Source organism: Nothobranchius furzeri, chromosome 4 (assembly GCF_043380555.1).
Source record: "Nothobranchius furzeri strain GRZ-AD chromosome 4, NfurGRZ-RIMD1, whole genome shotgun sequence".
NCBI classification, from domain to species: Eukaryota; Metazoa; Chordata; class Actinopteri; order Cyprinodontiformes; family Nothobranchiidae; genus Nothobranchius; species Nothobranchius furzeri.
In genome coordinates, this window is record NC_091744.1 from 17944452 (window position 1) to 17967913 (window position 23462).

Sequence of the window (23462 nt, forward strand, 5' to 3'; positions counted from 1 at the left end):
TACAGTGTCCTCTCCTGGGCTCTGGAGAGTCCTTCACAGAGTGAAGGACTCTGGTGCCTACCAGTACTTTATGCACATTGTCCAAGTAAAATAGACTGTATATTATCTTTTTATAGCTACTGATGACCACTTTAGGTAAAATCTATCACGCTGGTATTTCAGCAGTATAGACAAGCCAGATTATATGCTTTGTAGCTCCTTGTACTCTTATTAAAATGAAACTTCTCAGTTTAAATCAAACGGCTAAGAGAAAAACCGACAAGTAAAGTCCCTTTGCAGGTTTGCAACATTATTCCACCTGTCACGGTATTTAGAGGGGCAGATGGTTGATAAGGTGAAAGTAGCAGGCAAGGTCTTTTCGCTTCACCTTGAATACTGCAGCTTCAGTCCCATGGAAGCCCAATGTAATTCTTTTGTCTGATTCATGTCTTTGAAAGGCAGCTGATGTAGCTTTAAAAGGAGGCCAGAACACATTACCTAATTACAAACAAAAGGCAACGCCACAACGATCTCAGTAGGGCAATTCTGCAAGGAAAGGTTTGTCCCAACTCACAGACCCTCTGTACATGTAGTCAGGTTTCCCACAAAACAGAGAATTTTTTTACAGTTTGGCCTGTCATCCACATGAAAGTGAAGAAATTTGTCACCAAAAATTATTCTTTCAAAAACCAAATTGTAATTTCGGTAACGCTTTCTTTTACAGTCCCCTAATTACTAAGCACTTACATGGTAATAACAAGGTAATCACACAGTAAGTTAAAGTGTAATATTGTGTAATTAAAGTGTATAATTGTAATAAAGTGTAATTACCGTGTAAAGCAGTATTTACTGGGAATGATTAAAAAAATAAAAGTAGAATTGAATCTGAGTTACTTGGTAAATGGCCCGTATTTGATATAGCACCTTCTAGAGTCCTGGAAACCCTCAAGGCGCTTTAGAACACAACCAGTCATTCACCCATTCACACACACATTCACACACTGGTGGGGATGAGCTACAATTTAGCCACAGCTGCCCTGGGGCGCACTGATGGAGGCGAGGATGTCAAGAACTGGCGCCACCGGTCCCTCCGACCACCACCAGCAGGCAAGGAGGGTTAAGTGTCTTGCCCAAGGACACAACGACAGCGACAGACTGAGCGGGGCTCGAACCTGCAACCTTCCGATTACGGGGCGAGCACTTAACTCCTGTGCCACCGTCGCCCCATTATTACATGGTAATAACTGTTTAAGAACTCAAACAATAATACACTCTAACTTACTATGTAATTGCCATGTAAGTACTTTGTAATTAGGAGACTGTAAAATGAAGCGTTACTGTAATTTCTTCATTGTTCACATTTGCTTGTGGATGTAAATATTCGGGGTTTTAGGTTTCGCAACGTCACTGCCCGGGACAAAATTGCTCTGACATTACATGTTCAACATAGCGAAGGACAATGTTAAGGACAAATGTCTAATGAGCTTTGAAAGAAAAGCGTCTGGACTTCTTTGAGTTGCTTGAAGACCTTTCACCTCTCATCCGAGAAGCTTCTTCAGTTCTAAGGTCACCTAGTTATTCCAGCTTGGTTACATTCATTCTGTTTCTTTGAAATTCTTTATCATCAATGCCTTAGACAGAATAGCAAAAATGCCAACCCTAAACAGAGATGGAGTGTACACGTTAAACCACTCATGGACAAACAAAATAAGGTAGAGCACAAACTTTTTCTATTAGTTATTCCACATCCAGGAAATGTATTTCGACAAAGATGCCAATGATTTGGGGAACTAGTGCCACCTACAGGCTTGGCCTGCCTATGAATGGGCTTTACAATGCACTAGAGTTTTAGCTGAAAATCCTAGATTGGAGGGGGAAGATATTTTATTTTACAAAAACCCTGCTACATGTGTACATGGCCTAAGTGAACTCTAAATAAATCAGAAATGTATTCAACTGAAGACACGGCTAGAGCAAACCTTTCATTGATATCACTTTTTATTTTGCATATAAACATTTCCTGATTACCATGCATACAGTACGATGAGCTGAAAAAGTGGAGAGAAAGAAATCCCTCTTACTAATTTTAAACCCAACATAGAAGGATGGTGCCGTCAAGTATAAAATAGGACTGCAGCAACCCACATTGCTCCAACTCGGTTACAGTGTCACAAATTAGGTTCTTAGGGTTAATTTCATTGTTATTTTTAACAAAATATTATTTTTTTGTTATTTGCTTGAACAAAGTTTTGTAAAAATAAATAAATAAATAAAGGTATCTGTCAAAAAATGCACAGTTGTTTTGCTGGGGTGTTTGTACACATTATTGTGCAAAAGTTTTAAAAGACCAAGTTCACTGGAAAACCTTTATATTCTTAATTTAGAAACGTGATCAGTCACTCTGAGTTTAACATGCTGACTGAAAGTGAAAATATGCTGTTGTTGGTGTAGCATCCAGGAGAGAGCACGGCACATCTTAGCTAGTAGAAGCTAACCGTTAGCATTAGCAACTCCACAACAGAGCAGAACTCCTTCAGGCTTGTGTTATTTGTGGAGATAAAACTTCAACATTGCAAAGTCAAATGAGTCATGGTCTTTAAACAACTACTAACTTCTTCCAACTTTCTTCTGAACAGCTGGACCTGTATAATTATTTGATATGGTCTTGATTACTAGTTCTTTGGGGCTTCTGAAGATCTTTCAAAAATTTCTCTTTTGGATTGGCTGTAAAGGACAAATGGAGAAGTGTCAGGTGTAATAACGCTAACCATCATCCACGTCACCATCAGATGATGTGAAAATTAGAAAAAAAATTAAAGGATATACATATAAGTAGTACAATAATAGTTAAAACTCCTTGAGTTTTCATTGTGCCTGTGATTATTTAGCTTGAATGTTTTTACAGTTCAATCAGTAATGCTTGGGAAGTAACTTCTTGAGTTCAAATTTGAAAGTTCAAAGTTGAAAAGGTTAAAATCTCAGCAGCTGGCTGAGACTTTAGCTAGCCAACATGTCTGTGTTGACACAATACTGGTTCATCCCTGACATTTAGGTGCTTTGATGCCTCATTACCTCACAGATCAGGTGTATGGCTTCATAAATAATGACAAATATGGAACTGGTTTAGAAAACTTCACGACCTTCAGCACAACTGGAGAACTACTGATAAAGACCACTGTATTAAAAGAAATGAGTCAAGTTTTGCACAGGACTGTGTGTGTGTGTGTGTTGCATATAATACAAAATATATACTTACGTAATGCATGATACATTTATATCATCACTGCAAATATGAAAACAAACCCAATGTTTTATATTCACTTTACTACACGTTCTGCTGAGTCAAAGTGCTGATAAAAGACAATGTTTATATTTACCCCTGATTGTTCAGAGGTCAGGTAGCACCGTACAGTATCACAGCTCAGAGCATACAAGCAGTTTTTCATAATTGGATTTGGTATTATATTCTTTTTATGATAACTATTAAAACAATAATTAAATAAACAGCAAATGAGTTCATGATTCTGAGTTCAGACAGAGTCCACCTTGACCTGGTTATTGTTGGTCATGAGCGGTGATGGTTTACTCTTGAGCCTCTCGCCTGCATCATTGGAGCTGTCCTGGAAGAATATACGGGCTGTACACACAGACACTACTATGCGCTTGTACTCCCGCCGGAAGTTCTGGTTCAGCACACCATACACAATGGCATTAAGGCAGCTGTTGAAGTAGGCCATGAAGTAGCTGGCCACAAATAACCACTCTGGGATGAGGGGAACCACGACCTCTGGCTTGATTGCTACAGCCAGGCCGATGAAGTTGAGCGGCGCCCAGCAAACGGCAAAGAGCACAAATACCACAAACATTGTGACAAAGTTCCTGACGTCGTGCGGAGTCAACTTGGGTCGATTGTCCGGTTTGACTCTCCTCCTCACCTGAATGACCAAAATCCAAATCCGCAGGTAGCAGTAAGTAACAATCATAATGGGTAAAATAAAATGAAAAAATACCACAGCAATGGTGTACGCCGAGCTGGCCGACTGCTCGAAGGTGCAGGAATAAACCCGTGGGTCGTATTGAAGCGAACCCACAAACAGGTTGGGTATGATGGCCACTACAGTCAAGGCCCATATTAACATCACATAGCAGACAGAGTTTTTGTCGCTGTACAGTTTGTCATATTTGAGGCTGTGGCAGATGTAGCAGTATCTGTTTATGGCAATCCCGGTGATGTTGAAGATGGAGCCGATGACGCTGACACCCATAAGGAAGCCACTGATCTGGCAATGGGCGTAACCCAGGTTCCAGCCATTGTGAAAAATAGAGGTGAGGACCAAAGGGTATGGGTAGATGGCCACCACGAGGTCCGCCACTGCAAGACTAACCACAAAGATGTTTCCTACAGAAAGGGACAAGAGAGACAGAGAACATGAGTCAAAATGATTGTATGTGAAATCTGAATAGGTGATACCCAACATCTAAGCTGTATTTTAGCAGAAAACTTTACTTCTATTCAAGACTGTGGACCTTTGAGACCTGATCAGGCCTCTGATTGGTGCAACAGTTTCAGCAATGAAGCAGTTAATGCTCCAATCTGGAAGAAGAATGTAGACGTTGTTGCTTTTCAAAGTGATTTTTGTACCTTAAAATGCAAAAAAGGAGGTTGCTAATTGGTCGGGACAGGAATCGTAAATCAAAGCTCATTTAGAAACACGAAATGCCACTGAGCACCACAGCAATCTGTGCTATCAGTCCTTATGAAAGTGAACACTGACTACAATAACTATGTCAAATCTCTCTGTGTCATTTCATTACTTACAAGTGTGTTTCCATTCTGGTTTCTACTCATGGCTAGACTCTCTGAAGAGTGGCCAATCCCAACTAAATGTTATTTAAATGCAGCACCCAAAATAAGATGATCCATGCAAGAGACCAGCTTGATAGAAGTACTTGTAAATGATTGTTAGTAATTAGAAATACGTAATAAATAAATGTGTCTGGTAATATTTTTGGTTGCTATAAAATTAGGTTTGCAGTTTTTTTTCTTTCTTTTGCATAAAATTAGCACCTGTTTTAGGCACTAAAGTTTTTCATTCACACCACAGATAACGTGTCGGACATCATATATATGAAGGTTGACAGATACAGGTCATAATTAAAGCAAATGAGCATGAATCAGCAGAAAGTTACGAAGGAATTTCCATTTTTCTTTCTTGTAGGGTTTGATTGTCAATTCTTCACAAGCACACATTTGAAGGTAAGGTGAAAACTGTTTTGACAACCTCAGATAATTGATAATATAAATAGTTTATTAGTGATGTTTTCATCTATTGGGAGTCAATAGCAATATTGCACTGAAGCTCTAGATAATGGGACCAGGACTCCTTGTTTTGTAGTCCATTACACATCTCTTTAGTTCGCAGGCATTGGTATTCTTTTATATTAAAAGATCAAGTGTGTTAAGCAACACTCCCAATTAGAGCTGCACAATCTACGGTCACTCAATTATTGAAGCAAACCATAACATTGTGAAAAACCAAGTTCAACACATTTGCAGTAGTCTCTAGTATAAATAAAGTGAGTTTATCCCTCTCTGGTACTTCTGTTTCAGGAACTGGAAGTTAAGCAGAACTGCAAGTGAGGAGAGGTGAGCAGGACGTGGCAGGATTTGGAGTATTATTTACTGATATTCTGAAAACTCGCCTCTGATTGGCTAACAGCAATGTCAATCTATCGCTGACTCTGTTTGCTGAGTATCTGCAGATTAAACTCTTCTGTGGGAAGACTGGACAGAGATCGTGTACCTCTTTCAGGTAAAAATCCATTTTTGGGTTGTTTAAAGAGCAGACTAGATGAGAACGAAGTCACTTCTTCACAACTGTGGTGATTAAACTCCCTGCTAAACAAAGAAACTGGGTGTTAGTGGGTGTCCAGTTCAGGGGAGGAGTGATCCAGCCTCGAGAGACTACCTGGATGGGGAAGAGCGGCCATGATGTTGCAGCAACAACCCCTCCAGCTGAATGCAATACTAAAGCAAAAATGTGTGTGTGAACCCAAAAACCACTTTGGGGTGATTTCCACGAGGAAACATCATTAAAACACAGTCAAAAGCTCCAAAAAATAGATTTTGCTTGACATAGAACCTTTAATAAATGTAAATGGTGAGTGGCCTGGATTTGATCTAGTGCTGTCTAGAGTCCTATAACCCCCAAAGACCCTTTACAACACAATTAATCATTCATCCATTCACACACATTCGCCCCCTGGTGGTGATGAACTACAACGTACCCACAGCTGCCCTGGGGTGCACTGACAGAAGCGAGACTGCCAAACACTGGCATCCCTGCTCTCTCCGACAACCACCTGCAAACAAGGCGAGTTTATGTGTTGCCCGATGACACAATGACTGCGACAGGTGGGGCTCGAACCTCCAACACTTCAGTTACGGGGAGGGCACACAACTCCTATGCCACCGTTGCTCACATTAAGGTTGTTTCTTGTTGATTTTATTGCTTTTATGATCATTAGAAGCTTAAAGGGACTTTACGGAGTTTAGCATTTTTATGCTCGCGATTGCCCCCTCAGGCCAAAAGCGTAACGGCAGCTTCAATAGAAGGCATGTGCACGAGGCGTGCATGCTGTACATGCACACTCAACGAAAATAACAGCTGAGACAGTCAGCTCCGTGTGTGTGTGTGTGTATGTGTGTGTGTGTGTGTGTGTGTGTGTGTGTGTGTGTGTGTGTGTGTGTGTGTGTGTGTGTGTGTGCGCGTGTGTGTGTGTGTGTGTGTGTGTGTGTGTGTGGGGCCCGGAGGACAGAGGACAGGAGAACATGCAGATAATTAATTAAATAATTTGGTTCTGTATCTTTCTCTTCAGCACAGCCGACAAAGGTTTATGATGGGTCAGTCCTCCTGCATGCTCAGATCATTCCCTTCCCTTGCTTGAAAAATTGTTCCAAATTCAAAGTTGAACCCACATCTTTTTTATCTGTGAATTCAATGACGTTCAGCGAGTCTCCAATAAAAATTTGGGCATCTTACTGTAAAACAATATACCATTAATGTAAAAAAGAAACTCTAAATAAACTATGTTCACACCCAGAATCAAATCCAGGTCTCCCGCATGAGAGTCCAACATCTTACCAGGTGAGCTAACGCAGCAGTGACGTCACTGGTATCTGTACCATTTAAAAGCGGTTCGGAGGGCTATGCCTGAGCGTGAACGTGCATGAAGCAGCCTGCTCGACCCGAGCAGCTCTCTTTTTCTGTGATTTTACAGAAAAACAGGCAATCACAGTAAAAATGCCAGAGCTCATTCTACAGGACCAGGGCATTGCAGGAGAATGTATGAAGAAGAAATTTATTATTTCTATACATGTTTTGGCTGTCAAGCTTCCATAATGTCCCTTTAAAGCAAATATAAATTTGACCAAATGCAATCAATTGTGATATGTAGTTTAGATTAGAATATCAAGTGATAGCTGTAAGTCTGTTTTTATCAATACTAATATTACTTACTGCTATTGATCAATCACTGATGAGTGTCAGATGAATCAAAATAGAAAGTGGGTTGTGCTTTAAGATCCAATGAGTTGTCTCAGCATAAACGCCCATTTAACGTAAATCACTGAGAAATGTCCCTAATACCACATTTCAATCAGCACATTTTATGTTTGCTTCAGCAAAGACACTCAAATGAAAGCATGCAAAGGGCACACTATTTGCCAAACATGAATTTTAACCGTCACATCTTGAAGTTAGTGAATATTAAATAAAAAGAAGTTTCCTGTTGCTAAATAATGCATATTTCTGAGAGTCAGCAAGCGCAGCATAGTGAGCATGTTTGGCAAACACAATCCAGCTCCTGAAGGACACACACGTTTGCACCTGGTTTGTGGAAGAGTTTATTTTATTTTATTTTTTTGCAAGATGCAAAACATTAACACCCTCTCTTTAAAAATGAAATTCTGTGCTGTTGCTCTTATATCAGTGGAATGTCTACAGCAGTCAGTGAAGCGTCGTAACGACAGGCCTTGGTACAGTTTAGCATATTTGAAAACCTGCTGCCAAACGTGATAAGATGCTTTTACTGCTAATGTCAGATGGGAAGTTAGCATATCCTATATCTATGCAATCACTGCAGTGAAAGAGGCTATTTCATTTTTGTACTGAATATTGCACAGACATTGTCAGACCCCCACCCCTCACCTTCCCTGTGCTGTACACAGACCTGTCAATATCACCTGCATTGGCATCACAAATACACATCAGCAAAGGGGAACGTTACCTCCGACCACATATGCCAAGTATACCACTGCCAGGGATCAAATATACTTATTAATTAAGTTTAGTCTTTTTATATCTGTCATTCAGCTGCCCTCTGCAGGGAATTAGGTGCACCTGCTGCTGTCATAAGATTCATTCTTAGAATCACTTTGAAAAAACAGGTTAGTTCTAATTGGACCAATGAGCTAGTCACAGTGAAGGCTGAACCAAACTGGATCACTAGTAACCCCTGGTAACTGGTGACTGACCCCCCCCCCCCCCCCCCCCCCCCATGCCTTGCAGCATGTAGCTGACTTTTTTTTAACAGAGGCAAAAAAAACAACAACAAACGTCGCTCACGTATTTACGGTCATCATATCAGATAGTCATACTCTGTAGAAAGTTTTACTCTGTCACTCAAATGCGTGGCAGCTGCGAGGGCCAACTGTGGCGGTTTACTCCCCCCCCCCCCCCCCCCCCCGTGATGCTTCGGTCCATAAACCACAACGAGACAGGAGTGAGGCGTCTCAGGCCCGAATTGAAAGTGTTTCGTACTTTTTCGAGCGTTGCTCTGGTTTATGTTTACTTCATGAAGATCTGTTTCTGCCAACTCCTCAGGTAAATCTTTTACTATTTAGCAGCTGAACAATTCTCCACTATACTCATTACCTTGCAGCTAAGCTAAAAGTTCAGATGTGGTTATTGGTTAAACTTTGTGTCAAACTACATAGGAGGGGGGATGAATGTGAGCCTTGTGTCTGCTGACGATGACAAGGGGAAACTTGTGTGTTCAGCTCAACAGATAAATAATGCTATCTATCGGAGCTATGGGATGATCTGCAAGCTTCTGGTGCTTCTACCTTCATTTTCAAACCTGATGTTTTCACCTATAACAAGGGTTATGAGATCTCAGTAATACCAATGTTGACCTTGACAAGGTGAATATGGACAGCTGGCTCTTTAGACTGTGGCTCTCTCTTTCTCTGTCACCGTGGTTACGTCTGTGATTGACGCATCATTCAGAGTTTTCATTTGGCTTGGGGATAGATATGGCCCGGTGCTGCCCTTTTCCATTTCTGCAATCCCACACCTTCAACCAATTCCTGTTAGGATTTAGATACAAGTGAAGCCCATCTGAGCTTTTTCTTCTTTTTTTAACACACACTTGCAATGAATTTGACACAGCCTGCTAAGGCAAAAGGATATGTAGTTTGTTTAAGTTTGTCAGCTTTAGTTTTTCTACATTTTAATGACATTAAAACTATAATCAGAAAATGAATATACCCATAAAAATCACATTATGTTCTAAATCTGTTTCTCAAATATGCTGAAAATGAAAAATGAGCTTGACATCAAAATGATCGCAGTTGGCGTTGACACCACCAAGGAACACGTAGAACACGTTCTACTCTTTCAAATACACTTCGTCTCCTCAGACCCTAAGCAAACCCGAAACCTGTAAGCTGCAGTGCTGAAGTCCTTTTTCCAGATTCTTCCAGGGGATTTACCGGCTTTTATTCGGCCATAAAAAGGCTGATCACCTTCTTTTCCTGGAGCCACAGCAGTCACATGAAAGAGCTGTGATCTGATATGGAGTTCAGCTAAAGGGGCGGTCAAAAAGATAACCTTATTCTTGGTTTTTCTTGGCTAATTTCAACTCCATCATCATATTCAGGCCTCTCACAGTTAACTGAAACCTCTGATATGAGAACAAATCATCCCTTTGAGCTTAAACGATCCAATCAAAAAATGTCTGTGTTCAAATCAGCCCTGGCCGGCCCCATTCAGCTCCTCGGGCACATTCAGCTCACAAAGATGACCTCTTGAACAAATACTGCAGTAAACCACAGCTAAGTCACTTATGATTGACTATCGCCCCATATTTAATCAGAGGAAATGAAAACAGTCTCAGCTGACAGAAGTGGCTAATTGTCTGATGCTGGTTTTCTTTCAGCCTCTAAAGCTTCTCATACCTCTAAACGAACAAAACTAATCCTCCTTCCAGATGATTTCTTAGTGCAGCCGTAGAGCCACTTTCTTCACATCAGACTGCTGTTGTGCTACCAGGGTTTTGCTGTTCTTTTTTTTTGGGTTTTGCAGTTCTTTTTTTATTTTTTCCATCAGTGACATTTTTTCCTGTATGAGTTTCAGGGTGAGTACCACTCTGACTGCCCTTACCATGCACTCTGAGCTCACTCAGCATACGGTGGAGAGTGTTGTCACCTCTTTGACCAAAGCCTTTGTTACCTTCAGGTTTCACTTATTTCTCAGAGTGATTTTTAGGAGGAAAGGAAGAAAAATATCAGGGAAAACAGAATCTAACATGAGCCCAGAATAAAAAAAAATAATAATTGAGAATTATTCGCAAACCTTGGGAAATTAAACGTCAGTGTTTACGCTTTCAAGGAAAGTAGAATTCAAGGAGGCAAATAATGATTTTTTTCACAAGTTATAATCCACTGCTCAGCCCAAAAATAAAATAAATAAATAAATAAATAAATAAATAAATAAATAAATAAAAGTAGCCACCTGGATTTAACTAAGCAAATAGGTAGTGCCTCCTATTGGATAGTTACTGCATGGGCGATTATCTTTCAGCTGGTAACAAGTTATTTAACCCCAACCGGCGCAATGAGATGTTTCTCAGTTCTTAAACAAACATGTGGAAAGGCAAGTAGTGGTCGTGGACAAGATGTTAGTCTGTTTGAGAAGGGTCAGATCATTGGCATGCATCACGCAGAGAAAACGTGTCTAGGTTTATTTATTTGGCAGACGCTTTTATCCAAAGCAACGTACAATTTTTAACCTATAGGGCATGTTGTGATTTGTGGGGGAAACCAGAGTATGGAGGAAACCCAGTATGCATGGGGAGATCATGCAACTCCATGCAGAAAGACCGCAGTCAGGTTTTGAACCTGCAGCCTTCTTGCTGCGAGACAACTGTGCTAACAACTGTGCCACCATGCAGCCCATCTAAGGAAACTGCAGAAACGACTAAAATTGTGTTAAGAACTGTCCAACTCATTATTAACTGGTCTGATGCATCCAGATGGACCCTGTTCTTGAGTGATTGGGTGCATCAGGGTAAGAAGAGAGGCCGATGAAGTGATGAACCCATAATGCCTAGTGTCTACTGTACAAGCCTGTGGGGGTAGTGCTATGATCTGGGGTTGCTGCAGTTGGTCTGGTCTAGGTTCAGCACAGGATGTGCTGCAAAAATGAGGTCAGCTGACTACCTGAATGACCAGGTTATTCCATCTTCCTTGATGGCACGGGCATATTCCAAGATGAAAATGCCAGGATTCATCAGTGGACGGGCCACCACAGAGAATCTTTGGGATGTGCTGAAGAAGGCTTTGTGCAGCGGTCAGGCTCTACCATCATCAATGCCAGATCTTGGTGACACACTAATGCAACACTGATGGAAACAAATCTGACATTGCAGAAGCTTATTGAAACAATGTCCCATGAAATGTGTGCCGTAATCAAAGCTGAAGATCCAATGAAATATTAGTGTGTGCTTTTTTTTGTGGAGACTTTTTTTGGCAGGGCAGTGTAGCTCCATGGTCGATACAAAGCATGTTTATGACGTTCTTTGCACTAATTCCCTCTCGCATAAAGCAAATTCAACACTTTAATTCATGACATTTTCAGTACCTTCCACAATGAGTCGTTTCAGGGCTCTGCCGCTTTAAGAAAACCAGCTGTTGCTGGTCATGCCCACCCATCCCCCATTCAGATTGCTATAAGCTGAAAATCTACTATATCTGGGAGGGGCTCAGAGTAGAGCTGCTGCTCCTCCAGCAGGGGCTTTATCTTTTATGTGAGAAGCGTTTCTTTTCCTCTTTCATGGGCGTTGCACCCAGGGACAGTTTTTCTAATGAGATGGTTAAACACCCACACTTTCCCTGCAGCTTTCCTCAAAAACACTTTGGTCCATCTGTGTTGTGGTTTGTTTCCCCTTCCCTCAACCGTTCCTCGTTTAAACCTGCACCTCTGCACACTACTGTTGTCAGTATCCCTCTCGGTTCTGCTGTTGGTTTCTTCATTTTTGGGCATTTCTTTTGCATATTACTTTAATGTGGAATGGTTGTTTATGCCAGATGGGTTGGTGTGAGTGTTTGAAAAACTGCTGATCTGCTGGGATCGTAACTCACAACCATCTCTAGGGCCTTCAGAGAACCTTGCTGATGTCAGAGGAAACTCAAATGGAAGGAGAACCGCATCTGGCGCACTACAGCAGCAGAAGACCGCATCTAATCAGATTCCTTTCTTTGGAGGAAATATTGGAAACTCTCCACTACTGAATAGAAGATACAAGTTTGCCTTCTGCTTTTCTGGAGCTTTTTTTACTCTCTAAAACAGCGTGCAGTTGGGGAAACAGTGCTTTCCTAACTATTATTATTATTATTATTATTATTGTTATTGTTATTATTTTTATTATTATTATTATCATGCAAGTTTGTTTAGCTCAAAATTAACCAAATACGATGCTACTGATAATGCTTTACTTGAGACAAATACTGACATTGTAAACATTGTTACAGTGAGATTTGCCTTTTGTAACATTTCGGTCTTCCTTCAGACAATACTGCTTTGATACTTTATGACAAACAATGCATTCTGGGATATCCATATCCATCCAGATATGTCCCTCCATAATCCCCTAAAGCCTGCAAGATCCTGAGGTTTCTGGTAGAAGATGAGGTGCAGATCTTGAAGGTCAACAGCAGGTGGAGCCACTCTGAACCCGTTAGCCTCGACACCTTCCTGCCTTCCTGACCTAATGAATGATTGAAGGAGGTGTGTCATCACTTAAGGTCCATGAGTTATTACTTGGATATCACGTGACAGAAAGTGACCAAGGTCAGTGTGATTAAACAGAAAATGGTCCAAATCTTTAATGTGCTGCTTGTGTCAGAACAAATGTTATTCTATTTTGTGGCTGAGCATTCACTGCAGGACTATAGATGCACTTTGGTAAATAAAAGAAAGCTCCAACAAATTATATTGAGATGATGCATGTGGTCAAATGCATATTTAATATTATGTATCTGGCTTGAAACACATTTAATATTAGTAGTATTATTAATATTATTATTTGGACAAAAAAGCTAAATAACAAGTGGATGCTTCAACCACAATTCAATTCAAGTTCATTTCTCTAGCGCCAAATCAGGACCAGAGTCGTCTCAAGGACCTTTACACAGTAAACAATACAGGTCAGGTCATTCAGCCAGTCAGTAACAAGTTTCCTATATAAGGAACCCAGCAGGTTGCATCGAGTCACTGACTAGTCTCAGAGTCTTTACAGCAATCCTCATGCTAAGCAAGCATGCAGCAACAGTGGAGAGGAAAACTCCCTTTTAACAGGAAGAAACCTCCAGAGAATCCTGGCTCAGTATAAGCAGTCATCCTCCACGACTCACTGGGGATCGAGAAGACAGAGCAGACGCAGACACACACACACACACACACACACACACACACACACACACACACACACACAAACACACACACACACACAAGACTAGTAATGTGTCTATAGTTATATTGTGATGTCTTAGTAAATATTCTATTTGGTGAGAAATAAACTTTATTGTATTTATCCTAGTGGATCTATAATTAAACGGCTAAACTAGTAGTAGCACATCCAACGTCAAGGAAAGCAAAAAGTTATTATCAGGAGAGGAAGAATATTTTAGTGGTTAGCAGCAGTGTGCTAGTCGATGGCCCCCTCCATGAGGCCACCACAGCTCAGCAGAACGTTGTTGCTTCTTCTGGGGAGAAAAACACTTACAGAGAAAATAAAGTTAACAGCTGAAATTGCAGAAAATAGTACAGTTAAAGAGCAAACTGTAGAAGAAAGCAGTAGAGTGGGAAAAGTGGTCAGTGTATCTTCCAGCAGTCTAAGCCTATAGCAGCATAACTACAGAGATAACTCTGGATAATCTATCCTATTTAGATGGAGGCATGTTGGAGGCAGGGCAAGGGAGAGCCGTCTTTACCGACTGTACACTCCACCTCCCTCTACTCCCCCACTTGTCCAGATTTAGGCTAACATCAGATTTTAACTATAAGCCCTGTCAAATAAAAATGTTTTAAGCCTATTCTTAAAAGTAGACAAGGTGTCTGCCTCACGGACTAAAGCGGGGAGCTGGTTCCACAGGAGAGGAGCCTGATAACTAAAAGATCTGCCTCCCATCCTAATTTTAGATATTCTGGGAACCACCAGTAAACCTGCAGTCTGAGAGCGAAGTGCTCGGTTAGGAACGTATGGAACAATCAGATCACTGATGTATGATGGAGCTTGATTATTAAGAGCTTTATATGTGAGAAGAAGGATCTTAAAATTTATTCTGAATTTAACAGGTAGCCAATGTAGGGAAGCTAAGACAGGAGAGATATGATCTCTCTTTTTAATTCTCATCAGAACTCTAGCTGCAGCATTTTGGACAAGCTGAAGACTTTTAACTACATTCTGTGGACTTCCTGAGAGTAATGAATTACAGTAATCCAGTCTTGATGTAATAAATGCATGAACTAGTTTTTCAGCATCACTTCTGGAAAGGATGCTTCTAATCTTAGCAATATTCCGAAGGTGGAAAAAGGAAATCCTACAAACTTATGAAACCTGGGATTTGAATGACATGTCCTGGTCAAAGATAACACCAAGGTTCCTTACTTTGTTCTCGGAGATTAATGTAATGCCATTCAGGTCAGGCGATTGGCTAAGCAATTTCCTTTTCTGGATTTCTGGTCCAAAGATGAGAACTTCCATCTTGTCTTGATTTAAAAGCAAAAAGTTTAGAGTCATCCAGTGTTTTATGTCCTCAAGACAAGCCTGTAATCTACCCAACCGATTAGGTTCATCAGGGTTAATGGATAAATATAACTGAGTATCGTCAGCATAACAGTGGAAGTTTATCCCATGCTGTCTAATGATTTTACCAATTGGGAGCATATATATAGTAAAAAGAATTGGTCCAAGCACTGAACCCTGTGGTACTCCGCAAGTAACCCTGGAGTATGAAGAAGATTTGTCATGTACATTTACAAAATGAAATCTGTCAGACAGGTAGGATTTAAACCAGCCTAACGCTCTTCCTTTGATCCCTACAACATGTTCAAGTCTTTCTAAAAGATCATTGTGATCAACTGTGTCAAAGGCAACACTGAGATTTAGCAAGACTAGAACAGACACAAGATTCTTATCTGAGGCCATGAGAATATCATTTGTAACTCTCACTAACGCAGTTTCAGTGCTGTGATACTTTCTAAAACCAGACTGAAATTCCTCAAACAGAGCATTAGTGTTTAGATGCTCACATACTTGGATGGCCACTATTTTCTCCAGGACTTTGGATAAAAATGGAAGGTTAGATATTGGTCTATAATTCATTGGGTCATCTGGATCCAGAGAAGGCTTCTTAAGTGAAGGTTTGATTACAGCAACCTTGAAATCTTGTGGTACATACCCATTTACTAAGGATAGATTGATTATATTTAGAATGGGGGCAGTAAGAAGCACTTTATGTTCATATGGTTCTAAAAACATTTATATTCTAAATTACCTTTTAAAATCAACAATTTAGACGACAAACAAAGTGCTTCAGGACAGATTGAATCAAGTCTGTCTTTTTGTAAAAAACAATATAAAGAAAAGGTGACAGATTCCAGAAATGAGTATTTTCTATAAAGTTCCCAAGGCTCCTCTCCTTCCGATCGGCTCATGGGTCCCCAGACCAAAAAGAAACTGCTTTTCCTTATGCTGTGAATCACACATGTTCAGATTTATTAGTTTGAACAAATTACTAATAGAAATGACTACAAATCAGATGTTACATTTATACTTTCCACATGGTCAGATTTGTTTTTCCCCATGTTTAATGCTCCTCCTTTTGTCCTGGAAGAAGGATGCAAAGCTCACTAAACTCAGTCAGTTTTTTCCTGCTTGGTTTGACGTCACATTAGTGAGACGAGCAACTGGAGTCCTCTATATCTTTTCACCATAAATCTAAAATAAATTTAGCTTCCTGTTGATAATAATCTCTTTCTTGGCATCACAATGCATTTTTACATCACAGACATCATATGTTAAATCCTTGGCACATGTCAAATGAGATCCCAGTGTTTGCAAAAATCAGACAGTTGGACATTATTGATTCGTTTTAAAACTGTCCGATGAAAAACGTTAAAAATCAGACCTACTGACTGACGTGCTTTCTCTCCTAACCTGCCAAAATAAAAATAAAATCCTGGAAACCACAAACTGCAATCTGTTAATGATTTGTGTAGACTTTCTGATCTCTGAAGCGTCCTGCAGCAGTGCAGCTTTATTCAAAACACAAGGTCATTTAATAATAATAATGCATAGAACTTATATAGCGCTTTTCTAGACCACCAAAGATGCTTTCACGCACTCTCTCATTCACACACTGCTAGTGATGGTAAGCTATTTGTAGCCACAGCCGCCCTGGGGAGGTCTGACAGAGGCGAGGCTGCAATTTGGCGCCATCAGCCCCTCTGACCACCACTAACACAGGCAAGTTGGGTGACGTGTCTTGCCCAAGGACACAACAGCAGGATACCCCTGGCGGGAGCTGGAATCAAGCCCATGACCCTCCGATCATGAGGCAACCCGCTCTACCACCTGAGCTACTGCTGCCCTTTAAGATCATGTCTTATCATTGTAATGCTTGTGCAGAACTAAAACACCAGACAACACTTGTGGTTTATTAGAGTGGTCCAACAACCAGCTAAGATAAACCTGCATGTCACCACATCTCCAGCTTTCACTTTCACTCTTCTATCACAGTAACAGTGCAACAGCAGCAAATCACAATAACCTGTTAGAAATATCTTTCTATGTGTTCCAATGTTTCCTGTGTTTCGTAATAGTTCCTAATGATTATATGGTGATGAATAATAATTTTCTGATCAAGTTTGTTGTTTTTATTTTTATGAGCAGAGACACTGTCTAAAGCTCTTGGTAAAAAACAGGGTAACACTTTATAATAAGGGTCCCTTTAATAACGTTACTTAGTGTGTTATTAAGTATTAATAAACTATTAAATAAAATATCAACAATAGATTAATATTAATAATAAGTAATGTATTACTAAGCAGACACCCCCCGCCCTTTGTCCTTAACCTTAAAGTTTGTATCGTTTATCTTTGGAAACATCCATCAAAATGTTGTTTAAAAGGAATTAAATGATGCCCAGTTAATAACATATTACCATAAAAATCAGGTCTCAGATACACAGAAGCGGGTCTAAGTATCTGGGGGACTCCATATTAGAGGCCATGCTTCCTTCAACAGGAGCTCGTGAAGACAAAATGCATTTACTGGGTTGTAACAAGCATTTACACTAGGGGTTTTTGACCCTAATGGCCATCAATTGGTAAGGACTTACTCCAATGCAAAAATGCAGCTTGCTTGCAATGATTTATACGTACTGGCCTCTATCGCCAAGGAAAATACACATCGTCACTTTAAGGACTCTTAATAGTTAACAATATTGGGAACGCTGACAAAGGCATCCTTTGTTTATTAATGCTTAATAAAGCACTAAGTAGCATTAATAAATGGACCCTTATTGTAAGATGTTACTGAAAATTGTTTGCATTTTGCAGAAAGTCACATTGACGGATTTTTTGTCAAATTATTTCAACAGAAAGTGTAAGGGTCAGAGGTCACTACAAACCCACTGTTGAATAGATACAAATCTGAAGCCTGTGAGGACATTATCCTACGAGGTTTAACAATGTCCTGAGTGAGACACTCCCACGTCTGCCAGTTTGGCAGGCGTGGCTCAAAGCTTTTCACAAACATTGAACATTGGACCCATGGACCAGAAGTAGAATGGCGTGACTTTGGCTACCCGTACAAAATTCAATCATTTGGAATTAATAATTGATTGTGAATAAAAGCCTCTCCCTAAGTGTCTGAATCAAATCACACTGTGTGATTTGCTGAGTAGTAATTGTGATGACAAATAGGAATAGAGATGAGTCCCTTGTGAAATATGAAGCAAAATGTTAATGTGTGCATTTGTGGCTTAGGAGCATGCTGTGAGGTCTTTATTCATGACTTTTTGAAATTGAAATTGAATTCTTTATTGTCATTATGCATACACATAACAAAATTTGGTTGGTAGCTCTCAGCTTAAAGGGCACTGAGACCACAAATAGAATGATGAAAACATGAAGAGTAAAACAAAAAAAGAACAATACATAACCTTCCCTTTAGGGAGCCATACACACACTAGTAAAATGAGTAAAAAAGCTGAATAATTTAAAAGATATAAAAAATAAACGTTGCGCTGACTGACATTCTGATCATACTGATCGACGTGTTATTGATATTATTGCACTACTTGTTATTGCACATAGAAGATTCAGTTTTTATCACAGTTACAGAACAGGATAGAAAATCACCTGATGTATAAATGAAGTTCTAAACAAAATAAGTATTTCTGAAAATTTACAAACAGCTCATCAGAACTTTAAAAGAATGATGAGGAAAAAGAGGCGAGGGGCACCGTAGAAAGAAGCAGAGCGATTATGGGTCACTGTTGGATTTGCCGGTGTTGTGTTTATGAATGAAATCCCTGGCAGCCGTGAATGATGGCACATTTTAATCTGCTCACATCTCTTTGCAGGGTCTTTTGCAGAGGATAGATGCAAAAACGAGCAGCATACAGTGCATTAATAAGTCATAATCTGTCAATATCCATCTTCTCTTGACTATTTAAATAAACAAATAAATAAATAAATAATGAAGCACTTAGATAGAAAAGAGTATATGGCAAAGGTAAGAGAGGGTTTGCAAAGTGACCTAAAGTGCCTTCTAGATTAGAAGGATAGCATTCAGCATCGGTGCTGCAGCAATCCCAGATATGCACCAAGTTAAGTTTCGGTTTGCATCAAGCAGAAAAACTGGCTTCTTTTCTGTTTTATTTCACTGTGAATCACCAGAGTGAACACAAGAAGTTAATGGAAACTAAAGACGTTGTGGATGACCATAACAATGCAACTTTTCTTTCCATGGCCTGCATTCAAATCCAAGGTTATTTCCAGACTCGAGTGCTTCTGTGCAATTATCTTATCAGGTCAAGAAAGCTTTCCCAAGGGGTTGAAGATTCCTTCGAGATCGTCTCAAGTTAGCACACAATGTCCTTTGTCCAGCAAAATTCTTAACAGCGGAGCATTTTGGGGGGAATGTTGCTAAGGACGACACATTTTTAGACCTAAGGAGTGTTTTTCTTGTGCTTCTATTTACAGGAATTTGTTTCTTGCCCATATAAGGATGTCCTGTCTCTATGAGCGCTCTAACACAATGTGAGAGAGACTTAACAAACATCTTGAGCCTCCCCCGCTAAGACATGCCAATGTTGAATCTTCTTATGTACTTTTTTGTTTTGTTTTAATAATTTTGAAAGTCATGTGTTGTGAAAATACCTGTCCACCGCACTTTCTCTCTGTGTTCGGAGGAGCAGAGATGACAAAACACCATGGGTGGTGTCACACTGGATGTCAGCCGGGTCCACCCAGCTGGTGGTATGACACGGCCTGACAGGTCCAGTCACTTCTCCCAGATAAAGCCCTCTAGACAACTTGTCCTATGTCATGTTGTCAATCTGATTACATGGTCTTCACGTCATCGTCTGGTGGCAAATATGAAAAAAATGAAGCCGTTGTTTATCAGAACAGTGATCTATTTTATCAACTCTAGAATCTGTGTTTGACGCCAAGCTGTCATCTTTTGCAGTAGAGAGCAGCGTGAGCGTTAATCTAGATGAGCGTTGGTCATCCGTGTGGGATACTGCACTTCTAGATCTGAGATGAGCCGTTGGGGATGGGCGGTCCATGTGGCTGGACCTTTTGTAGCTGCTGGCGATGCTGAGATTTACATTACCTCCAGCTGCTCCCCAGTGAGCTGCCCTCTACAGCATCCTATTTGTAAGACGACTTATGCATAGTACTGTCATCTTTTTACCTCGTGGGATTAAAAACAAAAGTGCGACAACTGAAAGGCCTGTCTAAAACTAACAACTTGTGTTTCTGACACTGTTCAGATTCCAGGAATTGTCTCCTTCTAGTTCACAAGATTCAAGCTGATTTTCTATTTCATCCTATTTCAATTTGCTGAGGTCTTTCACATTTTAATGTCACAATTTTTTTCTTTTTATGGTCAAAACGAGTCAAATGCTTATTTTTGCAATATTCACAATAGGCGTGAGGCATCCTACATCTGCACAAAAAAAGCATTCACGATCGGTCTGTGGATTTTCTAAATGAATATCAGCTGATGCTTGGCTGTCCCAGGATATTAATATACATGCTGTCCTTGTTTTCCCTACAGAACATCAGGAGGATCAAGATACTTGGAGGGATTTAGGATTGGTTTTGTCCATAATACTCTAAGCACTGTCCAAAGAGGATGCATTACACAAACCACACACAGATGAGCAGATGGTGATGCACAAACGAGCCGGTATTCTCAGAAAGGTCCAAAGAATCTTGCTGAAGAACAGAAACTGGTTAGACTCCAACGGAAATATCAGACCCATAGACAACATCATAAGACCCATAGAAGAGTCAATTTGTCTTATGTCACTGCATAGACGACCCCCCCCCCCCCCCCCCAGCAGCTGTTTATTCTGGTGATTCTTCTTATTTTGCTGTGTGAATTATAGGCTTGACATGTGGGACAGAAAATGATTAGGTGAGCTGGGTGTGAAGATCATTGGTAAATGTCATCCCTACAGACAAAGTATTGAGAACCATTGAAACAACACAGATCACATGCCATTGGAACACACCTCATCAACACGAATGGGCTCGACACACGGGAGCTGACAAACGACCGCGATCAGCGAAATTCAACGCTGTCGCTTTTATTACTTGGGTTTCCGTTCAGTCCATGAGATGCACGGAGCATCCTGTCTGCTCATTGGTCAGTGAATGAAATCTCCGTTGAATGCTCCTTGCCTGAGCGACAGCGATGAAAAGTTGAAAATATTTCAACTTTCTGGGATCGCGTCGCTGGGTCGCCTGTGCACGACATGTGCACGGGCGCAAAATTTCACAGGCACATTTTTCGCGTTTCGCTTAGTAGGAGGGAGACCCGTGAGTATCGCTTTGTCGCACATGTCTCATTGAAAATGAATGGAGAGGCGATGTTGACTCCCGTGTGTCAAGCCCATAACACTGTATTGGAGCAGGCGGAGGGAGACTAGGGGTCTTAGCACACCTCTGTTGTCGCTTGGCTTCCCGAGGCTGGAGGCTAGGAGGGGGAGCTGGCCGTCATGTTGGGGTCTGGGGTGGTGGGATGCGTTGCTCAGCGTTGGGCGGAGGAGCCTGCTCATCATCACCCCAGCAGGAAGGCGCGAACTCTGGAAACCGGTGATGGTTGTACCCTTTGTGCAGCAGTACCGGGACCAGAGTGAATAGGGTGTGTGTGGGGAGCATGAGTGGGTGTTCGGCATGCATTTTTGTTAGTCTTAGGTTGTATGTGTATGTGCGAGCACGAGGGAGGGAGTGTGTGACTGTGTCTGTGTATGACTGTATATGTCAGGTGTGGTCTTGCTCACACCGGACATATACACAGGTGCTCACATGGTGCTCTCATAAGTATGGACTTGGGCACGTTCAACACATGTCTTAAGGCTGTGGTTGTCACTTAATGCACTGTGATTTATTATCGTTTGATTGTTCAGTAAAACAATGTTGATTTTATATTACCTCATCAGGTTGACAGAGTGATTGTTTGCTCCTGTTGTATTGTTGTGTGTTGTTTTTCTTATTTTCTCCTTCTGCAAGTCTAGAAGTAGATTCTTGTTCATCACTGATTGTTTATTGAAATTATAAGATAAATCAATCTGATTGATCTTTGAATGTTTAATCAGAATCACCACATCGTATTGGTAATAATTTAATGTTGATATTTAATTGCTACATATTATGGCGAGCCAGCTAGTGTTTCTTTTTGCCCTTCTGAATCCAGAAGGTTCTTTTCAGCGCAGAAGACAAAACATCCAGACAAACATTCTCTCCCAAGGTTCCTGCACTCTCTGCATGAATGCCAGATGTCAACATTCTACACTCTGAATAAGGGATGACTCTGTGACTTTTACAACTCATAAGCTTAATCATATGTGATGAATGAACAAGATGTTTAAATGAAATGTTTGAACAATCTGTGCTTAAACCAATGATGGCTTTAAAATGAACATCGTTCTTACAATGTTCATTTATATCACAAATCAGTGTTTGATTTAACAAGTTAATCATCATTTACACTCATACACCTCACAATAAGATACTCATTAAGGTTAATAAACATCTCACATAAGAGCTTTAAGACATTCTCATTCACAGAGTTCACATCTTTGTATCTGAGGAGGGCGTGGCTTTCTGAGGGATGTTGGTAAAGACTCAGAAACGTGTCAAATTCTGATTGGCCAAACTTGGCCAGACATCATAACAAAGTAGTTTAATAAACAAGAATTACTTCCCGAGTAGTTCAGTTTCCAGCTGAGCCCCGATTCGGCCAGTTTGGGAAAGAAGCATTTTAGAAACCATCTTCTCCTTTGGCCTCTTGTCAAAGCCTCTCTGCAACGCTGCGGCTGATACCAGACAACCAGCTCTCTAAGAGCCAAGCAAATATCAACCTTAGACACAAATAAGCATTCCAGCTTCCTGCCTTCACCTGGAGGAATCTCAGACTGGACGGGTCCTATCAGAACTGTCTACGGGTTCCTGATATCTGAGTTCACTCCGCCGGCATTGACCAGCACGACCCCCCCAGATCGAAAGAGAACCTCCACACCAAGGGTGCGTAGACTTGGCACGACAGATTGCATCTGATGCTGTTTTTAATAAACAACTCTCTAGTTTAGAACCAAACAACTAATTCTTTTACACCCAGATTTCACATCTAGCTTCCATCACAACACCTCACATCCACCACACCACATCTCATTATTCATATCTTGTCATGTATAAATGATTAGTTTAGGAAAAAGAATTAAATTCATTTTATAAACTACATACTGACTCTGTCTGAATTAATATGAAGTGTGTTTATGGTCCCTAAAGAAGCAAAGAACCCTAGAATCTTCTGATTAAACATTCAAAGATCAATCAGGTTGATATTTCATATTTATATGGAATCATCGCATCATACTGATCATAATTAATATGTTT

General features: G+C 40.5%; 1 protein-coding gene across 1 annotated transcript in view; it reads right to left on the minus strand.

The window, feature by feature from the left end:
* Positions 1–1294: 1294 nt before the first annotated feature.
* The window catches only part of mtnr1aa (melatonin receptor 1A a), a 94885-nt gene continuing 72717 nt past the window's right edge, over positions 1295–23462 (minus strand). Inside the window, exon 2 of the mRNA XM_015963944.3 lies at positions 1295–4378. Within this exon, the coding sequence (XP_015819430.1) occupies positions 3510–4378 (869 nt within the window). The 3' untranslated portion in view covers positions 1295–3509. The remainder of the gene's footprint in view (positions 4379–23462) is intronic.